Source organism: Heptranchias perlo, chromosome 37, assembly GCF_035084215.1.
Source record: "Heptranchias perlo isolate sHepPer1 chromosome 37, sHepPer1.hap1, whole genome shotgun sequence".
NCBI classification, from domain to species: domain Eukaryota; kingdom Metazoa; phylum Chordata; class Chondrichthyes; order Hexanchiformes; family Hexanchidae; genus Heptranchias; species Heptranchias perlo.
In genome coordinates, this window is record NC_090361.1 from 9732868 (window position 1) to 9754805 (window position 21938).

The following is a 21938-nucleotide window of genomic DNA, read 5'->3' on the forward strand; positions in this document are numbered from 1 at the left end:
CACTAACCTTCCTCTTCTTTTTCTTCTTCTTCTCTTTCGCAGCCTGCGCCGCCTTGTGCTGGCGGACGAGCTCTGTCAGATTGGCCACGTATTCATCGGTCTGCTGCAACAAGTAGGCTAGGCGCCGGTCTTTCTTCTGGTCGATCAGCTTTCGATAGCCTTCTTCATCTTCCGCCTGTGGAGGGGGGAGAGAGGGAGAGGGAGAGAGAGTCACCGACACTCTTATGGGGAACAGGGAGGTGAGCGCCATCATTAGTTACTCCTACCCCAATCAAATAAGCCTCCTGTCTCCCGGACACCTTCTCTTCTGCACACCCTCTCCAGATGAAGCACGCTGGCCCCGGAGGCAAAAATGCCACCACACCTGATCACTCAGGTGCTTGTGTGCAGACTTCAGGCGAGGGCAGGATTGGGGGTGATGCACCCCACGGTTGATAAGTCAGCCCACGCTCACGGCCTTGGGTCGAAGGTGGAAGAATGGCCGCGTGGGCCAGACGCGGAGCCGTTTCCCCCCCACCCACAGACGGCAACGTCAAGCGAAGGAGATTGGACCGAACCGGCAGCAGCTCACCATCAGTCTCCTCATCCTCTCCTTCTCGATCCGTTCGTTCTCCTTCTTCTGCTCACGCTCAGTGTTGGCGTGGTACGTGGCCACGGCTTTCGTCAGTTTCTGCATCTTCCCGGTAACTGACCGGTGATACTCCTTGAAGTCCTTTGCGTGCTGCAGGATGCTGTTGAGGTATTCCTAGGGACAAGAAATATCGAGTCAGTGGACCATTCTGTCCTTTGTTGGAGGGGGGGGGGTTGCGGGGAGGAGAGAGGTTTTAGAAAAAAAGGCTGAACATTGCCCGGTCCCTTGCTCTCGCCTTCCTTTAGATTATGACTGCCTCACTATAAAAACTGCCTTGTTATCAGCCATCCCGATGTTATAGTACATTAAGGGCATGTACTGTGACATGCGCCAGACAATATCACAATTCCGATACCGGATGATGTCTGAACAATTCCCATTCGAGATCAAAGAGAACGGCGGGTGCACAGAAGAGGGCCCCAGTTATATCTTTAGTTTACCAATGGTTCGTCAGATATTCCTGGATTCTGTACCCCGGTCCCTGCTGCTCTCCGTCCCTCGGTCCCCAGCAGTATTTGAACTGCCATGTGATCCCTACCTCTGTAATCTCCTCCAGCCCTACAACCCTCCGAGATCTCCGCGCTCAATTCTGGCCTCCAGCGCATATCTGATTTTTATCATTCCACCATTGGCAGCCATGCCTTCAGCTGCCTCGGTCCTAAGCTCTAGAATTCCCTTCCTAAATTTCTCTGCCTCTCTACCTCTCTCTCCTCCTTTAAGTCGCTCCTTAAAATCTACCTCTTTGACCAAGCTTTTGGTCTCCTGTCCTAATATCTCCTTATGTGGCTCGGTGTCAATTTTTGTCTGATTATGTCCCTGTGAAGCACCTTGGGATGTTTTACTATGTTTAAGGCGCCATATAAATGTATGTTGTTGTGACAGTGACGGTGGGTGCGTGATGTGTTTAATTCCAGAGATTCAGCGCTCTCTGACTGCGGTACCTGATGTTTCTGTCTGCGTTTGCGTTCTTGTTCGATCTTCTGCTGTTTCTCCAGTTTCTCGGTGATGCGCGCCTCGCGGAGCGACTGCCGCTTGCTGCGCTTGTAGGCCTTTGCATTCAGCGCAGTTTCCAGGGCCGTGTCCCTCCTCATACACACCACCACTTCCTGACGTAGCTGAGAACAAAACAGAGGGGGCAGCTCGTCACGAGCAGTCTGATAGGCAACGACACCCGACATCACACCTAAGTGACACCAAGAAACATCCTTACAAACAACGGGAAACACATATTCTTCATTAATGTTTGCGTTGCTCTGACAGCCGATGGGTAAAGGCTCTGCCTACTGCACCATACTATAAAGGCTCAGGCACCATCGCCAATCTGTGCCAATCTTCTTGGAGACACAATCAGTGCTTCTAGGCTAGGGAGAAGAGAATTGCCTTTCAGTACAATCCACGCCCAAATACCCTGCCAACACATGAAGGCTCACACATGAGGAATGGCCACTTGGGCGAGGTACAAGTGGGCTGCCAGCAAACTGTACCCCAGTAAGAAAGGAGAAGTTCGGAGAGTGTTATATGCAGAGGGTTGTTGTCCACCCAGGAACAGTGGAGGGAGCTTATAAAAAAGGATTGGGGGGGAGGGGGGTATAAATATTTGAAAAGGGGCAGGAGAATCAGACTTATTGGATAGCTCCTTCAGCGAGCCAGGACATATGTGATGGGCTGAATGGCCTCCTTCTGTGCTGTTAATGTCTATGATTTCAAGAGTTAGCGCCTTCAGAAGAGATGGGGAAAATGAAAAAAATTTAATTTCCATCAGTAAGACTTTAGTAAGCTGGGACTAAACCATAAACGTGTACGGTTTATGATGTTAACATGTAAAGCAAGCACTATCCAGCATGAATTCATTTTTAATCAATAGACTGAATATGGCTGCAGTACCAGTAATGACATGTAGGCGGTGCTGCTGAGCACCGGATCAACCAGACGCTCAGTGTCGACACCTGCTGTAATATGGAGATATTGCAGCTGCCTGCAACTTGTGTTTTGAATGAATTAAACGTAATTGTTGCAAATTTGCTATAATTTTAAATTCTGAAATGGAAGTGCTCACGAAAATTAGGAGGCCGATGATATTATTTAGGAAAGCTTTTACACTGATATAAAGAACCAATGTAAAAGTTATTGGATTTAACTTCTGACAGTGTAACGATTGCCCCCAATCAACCAGACAACTACCCTTTGTTCCTAACACTTCTGTGTGGGAGAGGGTTATAGAATCCAGGAGACTGACTGTATCTAGTGCGGTGAAGGCAGACTAGGTTAAAGCATTCATTAAGGAAGCAGACACATAGTAAAGTCCATTGGGAATTGAGGGGCACATTCTCAGCCCATGGGAGATGAAAAAGGAAAGAACCAGTCCTCTGTAAAGATTTAAACAATGAGCTGAGCTCGACAAGCTGTTTGGCTTTTTATTGTTGCCACCCTTTTATAAAAGGAAAAAAAAGAATTGAAAAATATCCCAATCTGCAGTTGGGGCTACAATTTGCCTTCACACCTGTACGTTGGGGGGGGGGGTGATATCAATTGGGGTCCCCGCTCCCGATCATTATGCAGTGACTCCAGCTGTAAAGTGCATGTATGCGGGCATCAGCTGAGGACCGGATCGGGCTGGATTGTGATGCCCACCATGGTCGGACGGCCTGCTGACACTCGTTGTCAAGGGTCACACAATTGGGTGAAGTACAGGGGCAGGGGCCGCTCAGTGCCTGTGGAACCACAGCCAGGCACAACTCTGCACGTTTGTGTGTTGGGGGGGGCGGCGGGGGGTGGGAAACGGGAAAGGTAGAAGCAAACTGGAAAAAAAAGGTCTTGTGATATTCTGGTGTGTTTTACAGAATAGAGGTTGGAGAGGGTGCAGGGGAGCTTTACTAGAATGGTACCAGGGATGAAGGATTTCAGTTACATGGAGAGACTAGAAAGCTGGGGTTGTTCCCCTCGGAGCAGAGAAGGTTAAGGGGAGATTTAATAGAGGCGTTCAAAATCATTAAGGGTTTTGATAGAGTAAATGAGGAGAAATTGTTTCCACTGGCAGAAGGGTCAGTAATCAGAGGACACAGATTTAAGGTAATTGGCAAAGGGGGGAGATGGAGAATTTTTTTTTTTACGCAGCGAGTTGTTACGATCTGGAGGTGCCCTGCCTGAAAGGGCGGTGGAAGCAGATTCAATAACAACGTTCAAAAGGGAACTGGATAAATATGTGAAGGGAAAGAAATTGCAGGGCTATGGGGAAAGAGCAAGGGAGTGGGACTAATTGGTTGGCTCTTTCAAAGAGCCGGCACAGGCACGATGGGCTGAATGGCCTCCTTCTGTGCTGTAAGATTCTAAGATTCTATGATTTATTCTAGTTAAATTATGGCCTAAGTGTTTTTATTTTTTGTAGCCTCATTTTCTGGTGGTCTTTTCTGGTTTATAATGATCACCAGGGGGACGGGGTAGATGATGCATTGTCCGGCACGTATTGGCATACGGCAGGGTCCTTCCTTCTCAATGTATTCCTTTTAGGGACTGGGACAACTCAACAGGTGAGTGACCAGTGTGTCGGGACTCCAAATTCAGACCAACATTTCCGCTTTACGTGCGTCAGTGGGAGACGTATCTTTAAAGTTTTTGTCATTCTAAGTCTCGATAAAATGTACGGCACTGTACCCTAGTATGGGTCGACATCTGTAGGAGACAAGCAAAGCAGAGGTAAGTGAGGGGCAAGCTCAGCTCAGGCTGGCTGAGGAGAAAAAACAGTGTAAGCTGAAGTTAATGGAGGCAGGTTTGTGGAGTATGCGTCCTGGATTGGACAATGATGCTTTGTAGAGCTAAAGGGGAACACTCTTCTAGACCGGTGACAGGGAAAAGGCAAGAGGCAGCCGGCAGCAGACGGAGCTGGACAGGAAGAGCAGCTCAGCAGGGCCGGGGCGTGAGACTGTGCAGGCCAGGAAGAGCAGCTCAGCAGGGCTGGAGAGTGAGACTGTGCAGGCCAGGAAGAGCAGCTCAGCAGGGCTGGAGAGTGAGTATGTGTCATGTGCAGGGTAGGAACACAGGCTCTGTGAGACAATGAAAAGAGGCTGTGTGCGACTGCAGAGTCTGTTGTCATGGCAGTGCTGTTGGGAACGCTTGTGTCTGGCAGGGCAGGTTTCAGCGCACAGTGGGAGCTGTTAGCAGCGCTTCTAAATAGAACTCACACAAGGGATTCCGTATTTGGATTGCAAGCAGTTGTGTACATTTATTTTTAAATTGTAGGCGGTGAGGCCACAGTTATGGTGCAAGGAGGGATGTGGGAAAAAATAAAACTTCCTTGAACTGATACAAACCTGCCTTTGAAAATTAAGGAGCCGCAGGGCCTTGAGTTCAATGGTTGCTTTGGTGCGTAGGTCTCCCGCCAGTGAGCCGGGGAGGTTTTCCAGTTCTTGTATCCGATGGGAAATCCGTGCTTGCAGTCTGCCAACAAAACCGAACATCAGCAATGCGATTCCGGACATTGAATATTCAGCTTAAAGGCCATAGGAGGGCCTCGAGAGGCAGAAACTCAGTGAGGCCACTTCACAGGTATAAAACACAGAGTTCACTACATGCAACTGTAATTCTACTTTTTGAACAGTTTGAAAGGTGCGACATTAGTGGGAGTGCAAATTACATAGGGCTGAAGTTTCTCACTGGCTTTATTAAAGATCAAAACATGCAGAAAATGTCAATTTAAAACTCCATTGGATCTGTAAAGTACGTTGAAAGGCTGCAGTATCAAACTTCTGCCACTAGAAGGAGTACGTGGGAACTCAATAACTCAAGGAGGACCTCAAGGATAGGGTAGACGTGGAGAAGATGTTTCCATTTGTGGGACAGACCAGAACCAGGGGCCATAAATATAAGATAGTCACTAATAAATCCAATAAAGAATGTGGGAGACCTCTTTACCCAGAGTGTGGTTAGAATGTGGAACTCGCTGCCACAAGGAGTAGTTGAGGCGACTAGCATAGCTGCATTTAAGGGGAAGCTAGGTAAACACATGAGGGAGAATAGAATAGAAGGGTATGATGATAGGGTTAGTTGAAGTAGGGAGGGAGGCAGCTCATGTGGAGCATAAACACCGGCATAGACCTGTTGGGCAGAATGGCCTGTTTCTGTGCTGTACATTCTATGTAATTCTATGTTGGAAGCCCAGTTAACTTACTCACACATGCCTGGAATGTATAGAATCATAGAAAGGTTACAGCACAGAAGGAGGCCATTCAGCCCATCGAGTCTGTGCCGGCTCTATGCAAGAGCAATCCAACTAGTCCCACTCCCCCGCCCTATCCCCATAGCCCTGCAATTTTTTTCCTTTCAAGTACTTATTCAGTTCCCTTTTGAAGGTCATGATTGAATCTGCCTCCACCACCCCCTCGGGCAGTGCATTCCAGATCCTAACCGCTTGCTGTGTAAAAATGTTTTTCCTCGTATCATCTTTTGCCAATCACATTAAATCTATGTCCTCTGGTTCTTGACCCTTCCACCAATGGGAACAGTTTCTCTCTATCTACTCTGTCTAGACCCTTCATGATTTTGAATACCTCTATCAAATCTCCTCTCAACCTTTTCTGTTCCAAGAAAAACCACCCCAGCTTCTCCAGTCTATCCAAGTAACTAAAATCCCTCATCGCTGGAATCATTCTAGTAAATCTCTTCTGCACCCTCTCTAAGGCCTTCACATCTTTCCTAAAGTGCCATGCCCAGAACTGGACACAATACTCCAGGTGTAGCTGAACCAGTGTTTTATAAAGGTTCATCATGACTTCCTTGCTTTTGTACACTATGCTCCTATTTATAAAGCCCAGGATCCCGTATGCTTTTTTAGCCGCTTTCTCAACCTGCCCTAGCACCTTCAACGATTTGTGTACCTTTACCCCCAGGTCTCTCTGTTCCTGTACCCCTTTTAGAATTGTGCCCCTTTAATTTCTATTGCCTCTCCTCATTCTTCCTACCAAAACGTATCACCTTGCATTTTTTGTGTTAAATTTCATCTGCCATGTGTCTGCCCATTTGACCAGCCTGTCTATATCCTCTTGAAGTCTATCACTATCCTCCTCACTGTTCACTACACTTACAAGTTTTGTGTCATCTGCAAATTTGGAAATTTTGCAGGGGATGGACAGCCTATTTTGCAAACATTCCTGTACTTGCCTCCCAAGTGCCAGAGTAAGAAACATAACAGAGCTGGCAGGATGAGTTCTGGAAAAGGAGAGATCCAGCCAGAAGTTACAGCTCATATAGGAACCAATGAAATAGGAAAGGGCGGGATGGAGATGTGACCAACAGGGAATTTTGGTTACAGTAAGAAAGCCCAAGTATCTCAGCATATTTGCACAGGAGTCTGAAATGTTAGGTACTGCTATCTGATTCATCAAGCTGCATAGTATGCACAATATATAAAGAGAACACACAGCATACACAGAGAATACACAGTATAATATTGTCAACCTCTTCTTACCGGTACTCTCGTTCCTGGAGAAGCTCGACTGGATCAAGCCCTCGTGGTTTCTGAATGGGGGTTATCCGGTTCTGCTTCTGATGATGCTGTACCATAGGGGCTGGTTGTGCTGGTTGCCCTGGTGACTGTGTCTGAGGTGGCATCACCGGGGAGGCTGCAGGGGGCACAGCTGGTGGCGCTGGGGAAGGTCGGCCAGTGGGCTGGGGAGGTGCCAGCTTCTGGGGGGCGCTGGTTGGAGCAGTAGCATTGGCCATTGGACCTGAAATAGAAAAAGGCCGTGAGGATTACAGGGAACTCTGAACAGTGCTAACCACCTCTGCCGGGTTACCTGAGGCTGGTTGGTACTTGCCAGCGAACGGTCGTCCCCCAGTCCTGCTCCACTCCAAATCTGTAGAGCTTGGCACAAATCAGAAGTTTGTGAGTTCAAGCCCCAGTCCAGAACATAATGAAAGAAAGATCTCGCATTTCTATATCACCTTACACAACCTCAGGAGCGCTTTATAGCCAATGAAATACTTTTGAAGTGTAGACACTGTTGTAATGTAGAAAACGAGTCAGCCAATTTGCGCACAGCAAGATCCCACAAACAGCAACGTGATAATGCCCAGATAATCTGCTCTTCTATTGAAATCTTTTACATCCACCTGAGGCCTCAAGTTAACGTCTCATCTGAAAGACAGCATCTCCGACAGTGCAGTGCTCCCTCAGTACCATACTAGGGGTATCAGCCTAGATTTTGTTCTCAAGTGTCTGGAGTGGGACTATGAACCCATAACCTTCTGACTCAGAGGCGAGAGTGCTACCCACTGAGCCACAGCTGATACTGGAATGAAGATTAATGAGGAAGTACTCCAGAAGTACTGAGGAAGAGCCAGCCCATGGATAAGTCTTTTGCCTGTCTGTGTGGATTCCAGTTCAGGTGGATGTTAAAGATCCTAAGGCCCTATTCAAAGAAGAAGAGCAGGGAGCTCTTCCAGTGTCCTGGCCAGCAGTCTTCCCTCAACAAACGCCACCAAAACAGATTAACTGGTCGTTTCTGTTTGTGGGATCTTGCTGTGTGCAAAATGGCTGCTGTGCTTGTCTACACAACAACAGCTGCTGCGCCAAAATGTAAGTCATTGAGTGTGACGTGCTCTGGAGTGTTTTTTGAGAGGTGTGAAAAGGCACTACATAAACACAAGGCTTTCTTTTTCTTTGCAAAAAGACGTAGCATTTTCATTCTGAGGTGCTATCAGGTGTAAAGTTCTGTTATCAGCAGACCTACATTTTACTTGTGTTTTAGGCTCATTACTTTCAAAGAAAGGAAGTAATTAAACCCCACCGATTGTTCTTCCTGCTGTTTCTAAGATCACTAGGAAACACTTCTTCATTCAAAATGCCACATGACTCCTTACTTTGTGTTTTGAGGTTAGCAATAAAAACCACATCACAGCATCTCTGTCATGGGCTGACAGAACCTTCTTCTGTTTATTGGCTTTTTGGAAACTATATCAGCTCGTTTTCCTCAATGGGCTGCACATCTGCCACATAAAATTACAACGGAAATATCGAGGTGTCTCTTGATCTTTATCTAATTAGCCTCTAGCCCATCTTTCTATTGCAATCTTTCTTGTCAAGTTTAAATTAACACTACTCTGATCAGTGCTTACACAGGAACAGGAGCAGGCCATTCAGCCCCTCGAGCTTGCTCCACCATTCAATTAGATCATGGCTGATCTGTATCCCAACTCCATTTTCCCGCCTTTGCTCCGTATCTCTTCATACCCTTACCCAACAAAAATCTATCGATCTCAGTCTTGAAAGCTCCAATTGTCCCCCAGCATCCACAGTCTTTTGGGGGAGAGAATTCCAGATTTCTACTACCCTTTGTGTAGAAAAAAGTGTTTTCTGATTTCGCTCCTGAATGGCCTAGCTCTAATTTTAAGATTGCGTCCCCTTGTTCTTGATTCTTCCACCAGAGGAAATAGTTCCTCCGTATCTACCCTAGCGAATCCTTTTAACATTTTCAACACCTCGATCAGGTCACCCCTCAATTTTCTAAACTCAAGGAGATAGAAGCCAAGTTTAAGCAACCTGTCCTCATAATTCAACCCTTTGAAAATGCTCTTTTGAACTTTTCTCTCTCGTTCCTCCAAAGCTCCAAAGACAATTTCTTACACTTTCTTCAAACTCATTGCATTGTCTCTTACTCCAACTCATTCTCTTGCAGGACCTCAGAAATGGTGGAACTCCTCACAACTCTCCAGTCTTCCCTTAATCTGATCATCTTTTAGACCCCAAGCTTGGTGTCAAACAGTTGCTGCTTCCTGTTCTATCTTATCTTCACTTTTACCCTCAGTGCCGGCCTGCACTATGAGGCCCTGGCCGTTTAACTGAGTTACCTGATAATTCCGAGCACCAAAGAGCCTTACCTTCTGGCCAGGGTTTGGATGGGCCACCAGGAGGCTGGCACTGCATTCCCTGATTGACTCCAGCAGATCCTGGCGGCATCATGTTGGATCCTCCCATGCCTGTAGAAGAGGAGTGAGGGGAAAAGAGGACAGGGGAGAGGGGAGAATCAAATAGATACAATGGCACAGGTGAGGATGGTTTTAGAAGTTGAAATAAAGACAAACAAAACAATGGGAAGTTCGTGTGAGCACAAATACTTTGGCAGATCCTTGAAATGGCCAATTCCCTCCGTCAAGACATTTGTGTGGTTACAAAGGTCTCTCTCCTCCCTTTACTAGACCCTCCCAAACCACACCTCTTCCTGAGGCAATGGGAGCACCTAGTCCCAGACTATCACTAAATCAAACTCTTATTAGCTGCCTATTCAGTGATTCTGCTCCCTCTAATCTTCCCTTCCCTTCACCCCATGCACAGAGAGACACCTGGGACCTCCTCAGCATCCCCTGCACAACTGAGACCCCTACACAACTGTGCATGGTGTTCAAGTACCCCAATGTGCTGGTGCCCCAGTACCATGCCCTAGTATACTGGTACCCCAGTACCCACTGCTCCAATTCAAGTGCCCCAGCACTGTGTGCCCCAATGTGCAGTGTTCATTTTCCCCAATGCACGGTGCCACATTCTACACAGAATGGAAGCCAGGAGAATGAGAAGTGAGAACAAGGGAGGAAGGGGACAATTTAGTAATTAATAGAGGATACTCCAAAGGTTCCCAGGTGTGTGTGTTTATCTAGAACCAGCATCAGTTTTAACGTTAACCTCCGCTCCATCCCCAGCAGGCACGCTGTCACATGAACACCCACACAGACACAATTGAAAATGCACCCAGAGAAAACAACACCAAGAGATTCCTCCCGATGTCTGCAGTATTAACGGGTACTGTCGAGCTTTCACTTGTATAGAATCACACAGCGCAGGAGGACATTCGGCCCATCGTGCCTGAGCCGGCTCTCTGAAAGAGCTATCCAATTAGTCTCACTCCCTTGCTCTTTTTCCATAGTCCTGCAAATTTTTCCCATCAAGTATTTATCCCATTACCTTTTGAAAGTTACTATTGTATCTGCTTCCACCGCCCTTTCAGGCAGTGCATTCCACATTGTAACAACTCGCTGCAAAAAAAAATTCTTGTAATCTCCCCTCAGGTTCTTCTACCAATTATCTTAAATCTGTGTCCTCTAGTCATCGACCCTCTTGCCAGCAGAAATAGTTTCTCCTTATTTACTCTATCAAAAACCCATCATAATTTGTTATTGCAACAAATCAGTCAATCAATCTGTCTGTCTAACTGTCTGTCTATCCATCTGTATATATAAATATATCTATTGCATGCAGCACTAGATATTGTAGTTGATTAAATACTTGAGCTCAGATGAGATCCTGGTGAGTTTGAGAGACAGAAACACACTTGTCTTTCCGTGCAGTTGCTGGCGTGAGTGTGTCGGCTTTACACTGGAGCTTGGCTCACTCGCCAACGCTAATAGTCATTGCAAATTAAGAGCGCGACCCATCCAGTAATAGAAGAGGTAGGTACCCAGTGGCCTGTTGTAGGTCCCAGGTGCTGGGCCTGAAGCCGCCCCAGTTCCAGGGGTAGAGGGCGGAGGCAGTGACGACATCTGCTGCTGCATTCCAGGAGGGGGCCTCTTCCCTTGGACAGCCAGCTGCAGGTGGTCTGGGATAGGCTGGCCTCTGGCCAGCATTTTGTACGCCATGATCTGTGCTCGAAGCTGATGCAGCTGTCCCTGGTTGAACGGAGAAGGTCCTCGATTTTGCTGCCCCAGGGTCTGGGGGTCTCCGCCGTCCATAGGAACGCCACCAGGTCCGGAAGGCATTGGGGGTCCTGAAGGAGGGCCATTAGCAGGGACTGGACTTGGGGCATGCTCAGGACCTCCAAGAGGGGAAGGGTAACCTGTAATTGAAGTTATTACAGATTAACTTTTTTTTCTGCTCACTAAACAACAACAATTTACATTTATATAGCACCTTTAATGTAGTAAAACATCCCAAGGTGCTGCACAGCAGCGATCATCAGACAGAATTGACATCAAGCCACATAAGGAGGTATTAGCTCAGGTGACCAAAAGGTTGGTCAAAGAGGTAGGTTTTAAGGAGCATCTTGAAGGAGGAGAGAAAGGCAGAGAGGTTTATGGAGAGAATTCCAGAGCTTAGGGCCTGGGCGGCTGAAGGCACAGCCTCCAATGGTGGAGCGATGAAAATCGGGGGTGCGCAAGAGGCCAGAATTGGAAGAGCGCAGAGATCTCGGAGGGTAGTAGGGCTGGAGGAAATCACAGAGATAGGGAGGGGTGAGGCCATGGAGGGATTTGAATACGAGGATGAAAATTTTTAAAAATTGGGGCGTTGCCGGACCGGGAGCCAATGTTGGTCCAGCGAGCACAGGGGTGATGGTTGAACGGGACTTACTGTGAGTTAGGATACGGGCAGCAGAGCTTCCTCCGCAGGAAATTAATGAAAGTAAATCAAATGGGGAGCGAGTCCCTCCAGATCGCACTCCCATGGCTCCGAGCAGCGGTCCCTGCTGAGAGGCCAGGAGCAGATTGCTGGTCAGCCATTTCCTCATGGGTAAGGGCGTGTGAAGAAGAAGCTCGAAGAAGAGAAGTGACAAAAATATTATTTACAATCAAATCATTTCTTTTTTTTTAAAAAAAAAGAAGCAAGATAAAAAGCATTGCCTTGGTGCAAAGACCGTACCTTGGGAATGTTGGTCCATGGGACTGGGCGGTGGTCCCATTCCACTGTGTCCGCCTGACCTCATGCCAATAGACTTCATCTGACTGTAGCGTGGGTCATCGGGCATCACCTTCTCATGCATCGATTCCATAGCCTGCAAAGAGAAAAGATGTTTGTGGCAGCGTTCCCCTTCAGCTGGCAGAGAGCTGCAATTACACAGCTCGTACTGGTGATTGTGCAATCCATTAATGTCACAGTCTTCTGGCGCTCTGTGATCCGAGCACGTGGGGAAACAGATGCAATCGGACAGAGGAGGACTTCAGCCACCGTTAACCCAGCAGCCCGAGCACTGAGCTGTAGCCAGGTGCCTCGAAGGTTTCTGCTTTACAAATGGCTGGTGCGAATGGCAAAGTACTTGCACATGAGATGTAACACGAGGGAGCTGATGAAATCAGGGGAGAAGGTGGAACTGACAGGCTTCCTATGGAACCAGCTCTTCAGCAGCCTGCAACGCTGCAGACGCTGATTAACACAATGAATCCTGCTTACTGCACGTGGATTCAAAGAGTGTTCAGCAGAAATGTCAAAGTCACCCTTTCAAACACCAGCTATAGATTGATAAGGAGCAGAACGCAGTCAGAACTTAACTGTTTAATGTCATTAAATGACAAAGAAATGCAGGAACTGTCCCTGCAACAGACATTAGGAGCCACAGAAAATGAAGAGAGCGTGTTATAATAAGAGAGGCATAGTAACAAAGAATGTTATACAGAGAGGCATGGCATATCAGGGTGCTATACAGAGGGGTTTGGTATATCAGGGTGATATATAGAGGGAACGGATATAGATCAGGGTGCTATACAGAGGGGTGTGATAGGTCAGGGTGTTATGCAGAGGGGTGCAATATATCAGGGTATACAGAAATGCACGGTATATCAGGTTGTTATAGAGAGAGAGCACTTGTATACAAGGGTGTGATGCAGAAGGTTGTATATAGGGATATTACGCAGCGGGGCATGGTATATCAGAGTGTTGATCAGAGAGGTCAATGATATAACACGGTGTTATAAGGGACGGAAGTGATGTATCAGAGGTTTTACAGCATAGCAAAGTGGAACATGAGACAATGTTAAAAAGGGGGATTGGGCGCAAAAAGTGTAATAAGGGGCATTGCATTCAGATTATTACTCTCTGATGCCCTGTATCAGAGACTGCTAACAGACAGGTATTCCTAATCCAACTGACTTGTATAGAGTATTGCTCACAATTTCAAAAAATACAAAATAAAACAAACTTTATTCATAGAATCTTACAGCACAGAAGGAGGCCATTCAGCCCATCGTGCTTGTGCCGGCTCCTTGAAAGACCTGTCCAATTAGTTCCACTCCCTTGCTCTTTCCCTATAGCCCTGCAAATTTTTCCCCTTCAAGTATATATCCAATTCCCTTTTGAAAGTTACTATTGAATCTGCTTCCACCGCCCTGTCAGGCAGTGCATTCCAGATCATAACATCTCGCTGTGTAAAAAGTCTCCTCATCTCCACCCTCTATGTTTTTCCGCAAGGATAGATTAGGGCTATATCACTGCTGAAACCTGACCAGACGCCAGGTGTACTGGGAGGGGCCATGTCATCTACTATAGTCTTCAATTCTCATCTTCCCCACTTTAAAGCTACAGTAGGTAAGTGTGGGCAACTGGCTGCCAGGGATGAGAGACTTCAGTTATGTGGAGAGACTTGAGAAGCTGGAGTTGTTCTCCTTAGAACAGAGAAGGTTAAGGGGAGATTTGATAGAGGTGTTCAAAATCATGAACGGTTTTGACAAGAGTAAATAAGGAGAAACTGTTTCCAGTGGCAAAAGAGTCAGTAACCAGAGGACACAGATTTAAGGTGATCGGCAAGGGAGCCAGAGGCGACATAAGGAAATATTTCTTTTACGCAGCGAAATGATCTGGAATGCACTGCCTGAAAGGGTGGTGGAAGCAGATTCAATAGTAACTTCCAAAAGGGAATTGGATAAATACTTGAAGGGAAAAAATGTACAGGGTTATGGGGAAAGAGCAAGGGCAGTGGGACTAATTGGATAGCTCTTTCAAAGAGCCGGCACAGGCACGATAGGCTGAATGGCCTCCTCCTGTGCTGTATCTACTATGATACTATGGTATTCAGGTTTGTGACTGTCACGTTATGAGGCAGCTATTGTGCTACCAGGGCCACACCGAAGAATATTTTCCTACCGAGAAACCTTAGGAACTGATTAGGAGTATAGTGCAGGGCATCAGCACAGTTGGAAGAGTAGGGGAGCATTGGAGGTTATGCAAAGGGTGGTGGTTAGGTGACACCATGCTTGGGTTTTAGAAGCCTGTAGGCTGTGAGAGGGAGGGGATGCTGAGGGAGGTGAGGCGTTCCAGAGTTAAGGCTCCTGGGAAAGAATAGGAGAGGGCGTGATTTCAACACAGTGGGATTCAGGGAGGAGAGTCCAGAATGTGTATTTGGAGCTTAGGAAAGAAAGCTGAGAAGAGCAATGGCCATTAACAGTATTGATAAAAGAGAGGGTTCAGGGAGTCAGATAAAAGGAAACATTTACAGAGCTGTGGGGAAAGAGCGGGGGAGTGGGGCTAATTGGTAGCTCTTTCAAATAGCCAGCACAGACACGATGGGCTGAATGACCTCCATCTGTGCTGTATGATTCTTTGATAGTCTGAACAGGAATATTGGAGCTACATCCTCACACCAAACAAACAACAGAAATCAGCAGTGGAGCCTCATTAGTTTTTTTTGCTTCTAAACACTTCTTTTAAGATTACTTTTTAACACACATAACAGTTACATCACAAGATTAAAGATTTTCGCATGAAGAACATAAGAACTTAAGAAATAGGAGCAGCAGCAGGCCATATGGCCCCTCAAACCTGCTCCACCATTCAATCAGATCATGGCTGATCTTCAACCTCAACTCTACCTTCCCGCCCTATCCCCAAATCCCTTGATTCCCTTGGAGTCCAAAAATCTATCTATCTCAGCCTTGAATATACTCAACGACTGAGCATCCATAGCCCTCTGGAGTAGAGAATTCCAAAGATTCACTACCCTCTGAGTGAAGAAATTTCTCCTCATTTCAGTCCTAAATAGCTGACCCCTTATCCTGAGACTATGCCCCCTAGTTCTAGACTCTCTAGCCAGGGGAAACAACCTCTCAGCATCTACCCTGTCAAACCCTCCCAGAATCTTATATGTTCCAATGAGATCACCTCTCATTCTTCTATACTCCAGAGAGTATAGGCCCATTCTACTCAATCTCTCCTCATAGGACAATCCTCTCATCCCAGGAATCAATCTAGTGAACCTTTGTTGCACCGCCTCCAAGACAAGTATATCCTTCCTTAGGTAAGGAGACCAAACCTGTATAAAGTACTCCAGGTGTGGTCTCACCAAAGCACTGTACTACTGCAGCAAGACTTCCTTACTCTTGTACTCCAACGAATAAAGGCCAACATAACATTTGCCTTCCTAATTGCTTGCTGCACCTGCATGTTAACTTCCTGCATTTCGTTTACAAACCCAAATCCCTCTGAACACCAACATTTAATAGTTTCTCACTACCTAAAAAATATTCTGTTTTTCTATTCTTCCTACTAAAATGAATAACCTCACATTTTCTCACATTATACTCCATCTGCCACCTTCTTGCCCACTCACTTAACCTGTCAATATCCCTTTGCAGACTCTTTATGTCCTCCTCACAGCTTACTTTCCCAACTAGCTTTGTATCGTCAGCAAACTTGGATACATTACGCTCGGCCCCTTCATCTAAGTCATTAATATAGATTGTAAATAGCTGAGGTCTAAGCACCGATCCTTGCGGCACCCCACTAGTTACAGCCTGTCAATCTGAAAATTACCCGTTTATCCCTACTCTCTGTTTTCTGTCCATTAACCAATCCTCTATCCATGCTATTATATTACCCCCAACCCTGTGAGCCTTGATCTTGCACAACAACCTTTTTATGTGGCACTTGATCGAATGCTTTTTGAAATTCCAAATATACTACCTCCGCTGGTTCCCCTTTATCTACCCTGCTAGTTACATCCTCAAAAAACTCTCATAAATGTCAAACACAATTTCCCTTTCATAAAACCATGTTGACTCTACCTAATCATATTATGATTTTCTAAGTGACCCATTACCACGTCCTTAATAATGGATTGCAGCATTTTCCTGACTACTGATGTCAGGCTAACCAGCCTGTAGTTCTCTGTTTTCTCTCTCCCTCCTTTCTTGAATAGCGGGGTTACATTTGCTACCTTCCAGTCCACTGGGACCGTTCTAGAATCTAAGGAATTTTGGAAGATCATAACCAAAGCATCCACTATCTTTGCAGCCACCTCTTTTAGAACCCTAGGATGTAGGCCATCAGGTCCAGGGAATTTGTCGGCTTTTAATCCCATTAATTTCTCCAGTACTTTTCCTTTACTAATATTAATTACTTTAAGTTCCTCACTGTCATTAGACCCTTGGTTCCCCACTATTTCTGGTATGTTTTTTGAGTCTTCTTCTGTGAAGACAGATACAAAATATTTGTTTAACATCTCTGCCATTTCCTTATTCCCCATTATAATTTCTCCTGTCTCAGTCGCTAAGGGACCCACGTTTACTTTCGCTAATCTCTTCCTTTTTACATACTTGTCGAAGCTCTTACAATCCATTTTTATATTTCTTGTTAATTTACTCTCATATTCTATTTTTTCCCTCTTTATCAATTTTTTGGTCATCCTTTGCTGGTTTCTAAACCTCTCCCAATCCCCAGGCTTATTACTCTTCTTGGTAATATTATAAGCCTCTTCTTTTAATCTAATACTATCCTTAACTTCTTTAGTTAGCCATGGATGGATCACTTTTCCCATGGAATTTTCATTCCTCAATGGAATGTATATTTGTTGAGAATTATGAAATATTTCTTTAAATGTTTGTCATTGCTTATCTACCATCATATCTTTTAATCTAATTTCCCAATCTACCTTAGCCATCTCGTCCCTCATACCTATGTAATTAGCTTTGTTTAAGTTTAAGACTCTAGTTTCGGACTGAAGTACATCACTCTCGGACTCAATGTGAAATTCTATCATATTATGAACACACTGCCCCAGAGGATCCCTTACTATGAGATTACTAATTAACCCTGTCTCATTACACAAGACAAGATTTAAAATAGCCTGTTCCCTGGTTGGTTCCACAACGTATTGTTCTAGGAAACTGTCTCGAATGCATTCCATGAACTCGTCCTCCAAACTACTTTCGTCAATTTGACTTGCCCATTCTATACAAAGATTAAAGTCCCCAACGAAGTTAAGCCACCTTACCTTATGAAGTTGATGTATGCTTTCTGCAGGATAACCTCCAGGCCCCTGGGGAGTCATGGAATGACCTGCAGATGGAGGCCCTGGGCTTGGTCCCATCATACTGTGTGCAGAGCCAGGCGAGGGTCCAGGACTGGGGCCTAGCATCGCTCCAGGGGATGGTCCAGGTCCTGGTGAGGGGCCTGGACGAGGTGTGCCTCCCATCGGAGGATCAGGAGTTGACATCTTTCAGCAGCGCTCTTTGACAATTGGCCGTCTACCCTTCAATAAAAAGATACAGATTACTCTCGGCATTAACCTCTATCCCCGCCATGAGTGCCTTGGCTCAAGTATCTGAATAATTGACTTGAAGACTGTAAATTCTAAGAGGGGAGTTCTCCCCAATGTCCTGACCAAATTCATCCCTCAACCCACATCACTAAAAAACAGATGATGTGGTCACTGTCTCATCATTGTTTATGGAACCTTGCTGTGTACAAATTGGCTGCCGTGTTTCCTACATTACAGCAGTGACTACACTTCAAATGTACTTCATTAGCTGTAAAGTGCTTTGGGACGGCCTGAGGTTGTGAAAGGCGCTATATAAATGCAAGTCTTTCTTTCTTCCTTCTTTTCCGAGACCTGTTTGATCTGCTGACCAATCCCCTTGGTCAGTCGAGCTTTGCCCATTATTTGTCACCTGCTGCTCTACAGGGCCACGTGGCATTTCAGCTCTGCAGGAAGGAACATGGTCTCGTTTGCTCCCCTGTTTGAACTTGCTGATCACTAAAGAACTCCACACCCAAAGGCTGGCTGCTCTGACAGAGTTCAGCCACCAACAGATGACCAATGTCTTTCCAGTGTTAAAAAAACAGGGCCAGGACCTACTCCGTTAATGGTAGGGCGTTGGGGAGAGTTATAGAACAAAGAGATCTAGGAGTACAGGTTCATAGCTCCTTGAAAGTGGAGTCACAGGTGGATAGGGTGGTGAAGAAGGCATTTGGCATGCTTGGTTTCATTGGTCAGAACATTGAATACAGGAGTTGGTATGTCTTGTTGAAGTTGTACAGGACATTGGTAAGGCCACACTTGGAATACTGTGTACAGTTCTGGTCACCCTATTACAGAAAGGATATTATTAAACTAGAAAGAGTGCAGAAAAGATTTACTAGGATGCTACCGGGACTTGATGGTTTGACTTATAGGGAGAGGTTAGATAGACTGGGACTTTTTTCCCTGGAGAGTAGGAGGTTAAGGGGTGATCTTATAGAAGTCTATAAAATAATGAGGGGCATAGATAAGGTAGATAGTCAAAATCTTTTCCCAAAGGTAGGGGAGTCTATAACGAGGGGGCATAGATTTAAGGTAAGAGGGGAGAGATACAAAAGGGTCCAGAGGGGCAATTTTTTCACTCAAATGGTGGTGAGTGTCTGGAACGAGCTGCCAGAGGCAGTAGTAGAGGCGGGTACAATTTTGTCTTTTAAAAAGCATTTGGACAGTTACATGGGTAAGATGGGTATAGAGGGATATGGGCCAAGTGCAGGCAATTGGGACTAGCTTAGTGGTATAAACTGGGCGACATGGACATGTTGGGCCGAAGGGCCTGTTTCCATGTTGTAAACTTCTATGACTCTATGGAGGATAAAAATGCCCTTATATGGACCTCCCTTGACATTCTATTCTCTTGCCATTTTTGGCTCATTTGCGATGTGCCCTCATGTTCGAATAGCCACTCATTGTCAACCCACGTAAAGAATGACCAATTGGGTATGGCACCACAGAGGGGCTGGCAGCTGTGCAACCATGCACCAGCAGAACTGTACTCCAGCGGAACCATAAAGGAGTGGAACCGTACTGGAATGGAACCGTACTGGAGTGGAACTGCACCCTAGTGTCACCCAGCACGTATCAACAACAAGAACTCGCATTTATAAAGCGCCTTTAACATAGTAAAAAGTCCCGAGGCGCTTTGCAGGAGCGCAATCAGTCAAAAATTGGGGCCTTCAAGACAGATGGGGACAAAATTAGAGGGGAACGGGAGAATGGGGGGAAAAAGGTTTAAAAATGATCAAATGTGTCAGAAATTATGTGGATTTTGAATTGTACAAAGTGTATCTGAATACTTCAATTATTTAACCATATATGCAATCATTAGCTCTCAGAAGAATACATTACGGTGCGAGATTAGATTCTAATTCTGTGACTGTCTGGTGAGGTTAGACAGGGTACTGATTATAGTCAGTGCGCTGAAAGCACACAATAATTGGGGAGAAAACATTGTTCTGGGATCAGGATTTGTGATAGGAGCTGAGTGGGAAATGATTTATTGCACTGGAATTCTACATAATGGGAGAGAATGGGAAGTGATTTGGTAGATTGGAATTCGGTGATTAGATTAGGTGTGCGCTGATGTGAAGCCAACTGTACACTGCTTGGCCTGAATTGAAAGTGACATGTGGGTTGGCAGGCAAGTACGTTTCATGCAACATTTGTGTCTGGTTGACGGTCATTATCAAGGGGGAGGGCTGGCCAGGGAAACATGGGAAGGTTTCTACCCTCTCTCAAGGCACAGCCTTCCCCATTAAAACCAAAAATAAGCCCAACCATCAACCAAATTATCCAGCGTGGCTTGAGTTAGGATTGGGGAAAGGTCCCTTCCTACATGTATGAGGATCTCAGCAACCCCCCCCACCCCTGCCCCCCCCCCCCAACACAGCAGTGCTGAGCTATAGAGAGGTGAGAGGTCAGTTGATCTCAACCAGGGTACTGGTTGGGGAGGGGAATCTAAAATGGGCTTCAGTATCCCAATCTAGGGAGAGGAATGGTTCCCATTCCTGATCACACTCCGGTCGGTGACTCCTGTTGGAAAGTGCTTGTGTATGGATGTGATGCGAGGACAGGCAGCGATGATTTTGCCCATTGAGCCAGTTCCACCATTTTATTAGCCCTGGTGGCATTTTATCTCCTTAATCCTGATTTCCCTTTTATTCAGATCCCTTTATATCCTTTATTTCCCAAGTAAGTGACTGGTGAGGACAGGATTGGGCTCAGCTGCGATGCCTCCCATGGCTTAATAGTCTTGCCACCCGCTGTCCAGGCTCACACATGAAGAATGGCCATTTGAGCATCCCAGGGAGGAGTACCCCAGGGAGAGTGAGGTCCTTTAGGAGAGAAGTGGACCTTGCATGATATCACCCGTTTTATACTGTCGCACAAAGACAAAATTACCCCCAGTGTCTTTAGAAGAGGGGAGGAAAATTGTTGGGAAAAAACACTAAAAAGAGAACACAGAGCCTGGAGCCGGCTTCCTGCTGAGGAGCAGGGCAAGGGAGAAAGATGGCAGCTTTTCAATCAGAACACTATCGAGTCCTCGCACTGCACAATACAAGCAGGCGCCTCAGGACAATGCTGACTCAGTGAGACTAAAACACATCCGCAGGATTGTGGAGATTTCCGAGAGCTCGGACTACTGTTAGAGACCTTGTGACATTGCTGTCTCCAACGGGACACTTTGGTTGGGTCTGTTAGGGTGGGATTTCCTTTAGCAGGAATCCTGCAGCATGTACCAGCTCAATGATAGGACAGAAAGGAATCAAAACATCTTATAAACTAGGGCGAGCAGAAAAAGTAAGGTCCTAGAAAAGCTTTAGAAACTGGACAAAAGTGAACAGTGCTAAGATCTATAGAGGGAGTTTTTATTTAAGGGCTTCCATTCACATGTATATTTTATGAAGCCATTTGCTTGCGAGGAAGGGTGGTTCATTCTGTTTCTCTATTAGTGAGGGAGCCATACACCATGCACATTGTGTAAAGTGGCACCGTTGCTCAGTTGGGAGCACTATTGCCTCTGCGTTCGAAAGTTGTGGGTTCAAATCCCACTCCAAGATTGTAGGTCATAATCCACGCTGGCAGCACTGAGGGACTGCTCCATTGTGGGAAGAGCTGCCCTTCAGGTGAGTCGTTAAACTGGGGCCCTGCCTGTCTAGTGGCTCTATTCGAAAAAGAGCAAGTGAGCTCTGACCAATGTTCTTCCCTCAACCAATGCCACCAAAAGCAGAGTAACTAGTCATTCATGTGGCAAAGACTCGGCAAATTGGGAGCAATGCTACCTCATGTCAGTTTGTGGGATCTTGCTGCGTGCAAAATGTAACCACAGATACTGTACGACATTTCAACATAATTTATTGCATGTGAAGCACTTTGAGATGCTTCTCGGAGCTGTGTTAAGGTGCTCTATAAATACAAGGGATGGAGAGTATTTTAAACTGTTAGCGAAGACCCAAGCTCCCTCGCATATTTGTTCGCAGAATGTGGGCAACACTAGCAAGGCCGCATTTAGTGCCCGTTTCTAGCTGCCTGAGAAGGCTTTCTAAGGA

General features: G+C 46.0%; 1 protein-coding gene across 8 annotated transcripts in view; it reads right to left on the bottom strand.

Annotated features, from left to right (window-relative positions):
* Positions 1 to 21938, bottom strand: part of smarca4a (SWI/SNF related, matrix associated, actin dependent regulator of chromatin, subfamily a, member 4a) — a 107221-nt gene that overhangs the window by 45059 nt on the left and 40224 nt on the right. For 7 of the 8 annotated variants that reach the window (XM_067973102.1, XM_067973101.1, XM_067973100.1 and 4 more), the window contains exons 2-10: positions 17587 to 17844; positions 12249 to 12381; positions 11074 to 11448; positions 9503 to 9601; positions 7092 to 7350; positions 4939 to 5065; positions 1573 to 1746; positions 572 to 745; positions 8 to 175 (exon numbers count right to left, since the gene is read on the bottom strand). In XM_067973102.1, coding sequence (XP_067829203.1) covers positions 8 to 175; positions 572 to 745; positions 1573 to 1746; positions 4939 to 5065; positions 7092 to 7350; positions 9503 to 9601; positions 11074 to 11448; positions 12249 to 12381; positions 17587 to 17808 — 1731 coding nt within the window. In that variant the 5' untranslated portion in view covers positions 17809 to 17844. The remainder of the gene's footprint in view (positions 1 to 7; positions 176 to 571; positions 746 to 1572; positions 1747 to 4938; positions 5066 to 7091; positions 7351 to 9502; positions 9602 to 11073; positions 11449 to 12248; positions 12382 to 17586; positions 17845 to 21938) is intronic. The other variant, XM_067973096.1, reaches the window with a different exon arrangement.